The 3420-nt window shown below is 44.0% G+C and overlaps 1 protein-coding gene across 4 annotated transcripts in view; it reads left to right on the forward strand.

The window, feature by feature from the left end:
• Retreg1 (reticulophagy regulator 1) overlaps nt 1-3420 on the forward strand; it is a 141806-nt gene that overhangs the window by 49995 nt on the left and 88391 nt on the right. For all 4 annotated transcript variants that reach the window (XM_031360630.1, XM_031360631.1, XM_031360632.1 and 1 more), the window contains one exon: nt 719-825. In XM_031360630.1, the coding sequence (XP_031216490.1) occupies nt 719-825 (107 nt within the window). The remainder of the gene's footprint in view (nt 1-718; nt 826-3420) is intronic.

Consider the following 3420-nt stretch of genomic DNA (forward strand, 5'->3'; position numbering starts at 1 on the left):
TCCTCTCCTCTCCTCTCTCCTCTCTCCTCTCTCCTCTCTCCCTTCCCCTCCTCTCCTCTTCCTCACCCGCTCTCTCTCCCTTCCCACCTTGGTTTTCTGAAACAGGTCTGTGTATATGTAGTAGTCCTGACTTGGAATTCATCATGCAGACTAGGCTGGCTTCAAACTCAAAGATCCTCCTACCTTTGCCTCTAGAGTACTGAGATTAAAGGCATGTGCCACAACATCCAGCTTCGTTTCTTCTCTATAAAGCCCTGCCACTAAACATTTGTTAACGTAACTTTTCTAGGGTCTTTCTGAGTACATCCAAGTTAATTGCAGTTTTCAACTTGGCCAATTAACGTGTGACAATCAGAGGCTTCATCATTTAGTCTCATTGAAGAGTCAGAGTACCTTCTGAGTTCTTGGCTAGTCCTTTTCCTTGTAGTCCTAGCCAGAAGGAGTCTTGCAGGTATTATGTGTTCTTTGACTAGGGAATTTTACTTTGTTTTTCTCCAGAGAAGAGGTAGGCAGATGGACTAGACCCCTGTGTGATCTTAAAAGAGGAAGTGCTAACAAATTGGATCTTTTTTTTTCTTTTTTTTAAAGAAATGTGACTATTTCTTTATATTCTATGTGTATTGGTATTTTACCTGCATATATGTCTGGGTGAGATTTTTTTTTTTAATTGAAACTTTTCACAGTAAAATGGAGTCTTGTCTGTTTCTGTTGGTCCTAGGTTCCTTGCCTTGACTCCGTGGAGAGTGTATCATCTCATTTCTGTCATGATTCTTGGGCGTGTCATCATGCAAATCATCAAGGAAATGGTTTTGTCCCGGACAAGAGGTAAGGATATGCAGCTTGATTTTTGTGTATTTTCTTTCTAAAGTCTGAATGTCTAATTTGGGGGTGGATATATTCATCTTTTGAACATGAGGATCATGCAGATAGACACTTTTTTTCTACTTTCTTTACTTCCTGTTTCCTCCATTCTCCAAACCCCCCTTCCCTCTGGGTGTCTGAGATGGGGTCTTACTCTGTACCCAGGCTAGCCTAGAACTCCCAGTGATCCTCTCGGTTTAACTTGCTGAATGCTGGGATTATAGACATGAGTCACCATATTGTCTGGGTTTGCTTTTCTCTCTCACACGCAAGTGCGCACACAGACATACAGACACACACACATTTAACTTTTTTTTTTTTTTCAGTGCTGGGGGTTAAACCCAGGTCCTTTGCACATGTTAGCTAAATAGTGTACGACTGAGCTACATCCCAAGCTTAATAATGTATTTTATGATTCCATCTCGTCAGAATAGGTAAAAGGTCCGTGTGCGGGGGCTCTCCCTTGGTTCTCAGCTACATCACATATTTAAGTAGGCAGCTGTAAGAAGAGCAGTTAAATGTTTACCTCAGCAAAAAAAAAAAACAAGCTTAAGAGAATCACCAGTAGTTACATAAAACCTCTAGATGGTTAATGGTGTTGGAAAGAGAATCAACTGTAAGCACTACGTTTTAATCAAAGTGGGAGCTGGACTCATTTTTAAAGAGTGCTTGGCTTCCTTAGGAGTATGTACTATTTACCTGAGTGCAACCTTTCTAGGCATCTCCATGCCTGCTCTACTAATGCTTGAAATATTTTTTTTGTAAATTGGCAAAAATTCCTCCTGGACATAAAAATCTACAAAAATTGTGAGGAGGCTTCAGTGAAGCTCCCTATGGACCAGACTGCTGTGTCTCAGAACTGCCAAGATTCCCCGTCGTGGGAATGCATTAGGAGAGAGGCAACATCTGTAAACCAAGAACTTGGAGTTCTGCCCTTACGGTGTTCCATGGGTCAGCTCTGAAGCGAGGTCATGTCTAAGTGTCCAGGTCTTAAATCGCCACTGCAGAAGCAATCTTTACAAAGAGTGTTTTCCCTTAGTGTATGCAGGCCCGCAGGCGCGGAGGTGACTCCTTCCTGCTCAGCCTTTCTGGGAAGGTGAACAAGTTCACTTTTGTCTAGTTCAGGCGTTTTACCGACCCACAGATTTAAATGATATTCTCATATGCACATACCCTTTTTGTCCTAACTCCTTTTTCTCCTTTTCACCTCTCCCCTTTCTGAGAATAGATGTCCAGTTCCCTCACTTTCTACCTCAACAGCATTTGCTGGTGTATCCCACTTGCACTGCCGCATCCTGAGGCCAATACCTCACACCTCAGGATCTGAGGAGAAATTGGTTAGACCCTGGCAAGCCCTGTGTTTTTGTATTGATTCATAGTGGGGGTGAGGAGGGCTGTTTTTTTTTTTTTTTTTTTTTTTTTTTTTGGATGTGTTTTGTAACGAGTTCTTCCCTCAGGAGAATGCAAGAAGGTAGCCATCTGTGGTTGTGCTCAGAAGCCTGTAAAGCAGTCGACCACCCTGGAGCCTGAGCCCCTGAGTACTTTCCCCTGTGTGTTCATCCTGACCATGCCTTAGGAAAGATTTAAATGAGTTAAAAAGATCAGAGGACCGAGGAGAGGAGGGGCTGAAGGACTTGGCTTCTGAGTGCCTGGCCAGACCTAAAACAGGACTGTTCAGAAGTTCTTCAGCTTTAGTTGTCAGGGCCCACCAAGGTCTTCAGTTTTCATTTAAACCAGCCATTTTGGTAGTTACACCATGGAGATTAATGTCCTTGGAAGTCTTCCTCATAACAAAACTGTCCTTAAAAACATTGAGGAGGGGAAAGCTGAAGTCTACCAGCCTAAAGAGTCTCTAATGCTTAAATTGGATTGCCAAAGCAGGCCTGTAATCTCAGTGACATGGAGGCCAAGTCAAGGGTGGGGGTAGGGTAGGGCCTGGGGGGGTAAGGGGGTGGGGGTACGGATCAGAAGTTTGAGACCTGCCTGGCCTAGGGAGGAAGTGCAAAGCCACAAAGGGGCTGCTGATTGAGATCCTGTCTTAAAATAAAAAGAGGATCTAGCTCAGTAGTACAGTGCTCACCAGGCCTTAGGTCAGGGTCCTTAACGATGCAAAAAGCTAATATGAAGAAAGTTCATGCCTGCTCCTAGCTGTGGAGAAGCTACAGGCTCTATGGTTTCCTGTGACTGCTGTACGAATTACCACATACTTGGTGGCTCAAAACAGCACACAGTAGTTTCCCCACAGCTCTGGAAGCCATCAGTTCAAACAACCCACCAGCAGATCTGTTGTTACCACGAAGGCTCTCCTGAAGGACCCACCCGGTCTCCTCCTGACTTTGACTGGTGCTGTTGCCCGTGGATTAAAGCTATGTCATCACAGTCCTCAGCTCTACGATCACATCAGCTTCTCTCGTGCTTGCTCGGACCTCCCTCCACACTCTGCAAGGGAGATTTATGGTTGTAATTGGTTGCCCACCTGGGTGATCATCTCTATTCTTAACGTGATGGCAGTTGCAAAGTCCCCTTTTCTTTTTTTTTTTTTTTTTTTTTTTTTTTTTT

This window comes from Mastomys coucha, unplaced genomic scaffold, assembly GCF_008632895.1.
Source record: "Mastomys coucha isolate ucsf_1 unplaced genomic scaffold, UCSF_Mcou_1 pScaffold8, whole genome shotgun sequence".
In the NCBI taxonomy this organism is placed as follows: Eukaryota; Metazoa; Chordata; class Mammalia; order Rodentia; family Muridae; genus Mastomys; species Mastomys coucha.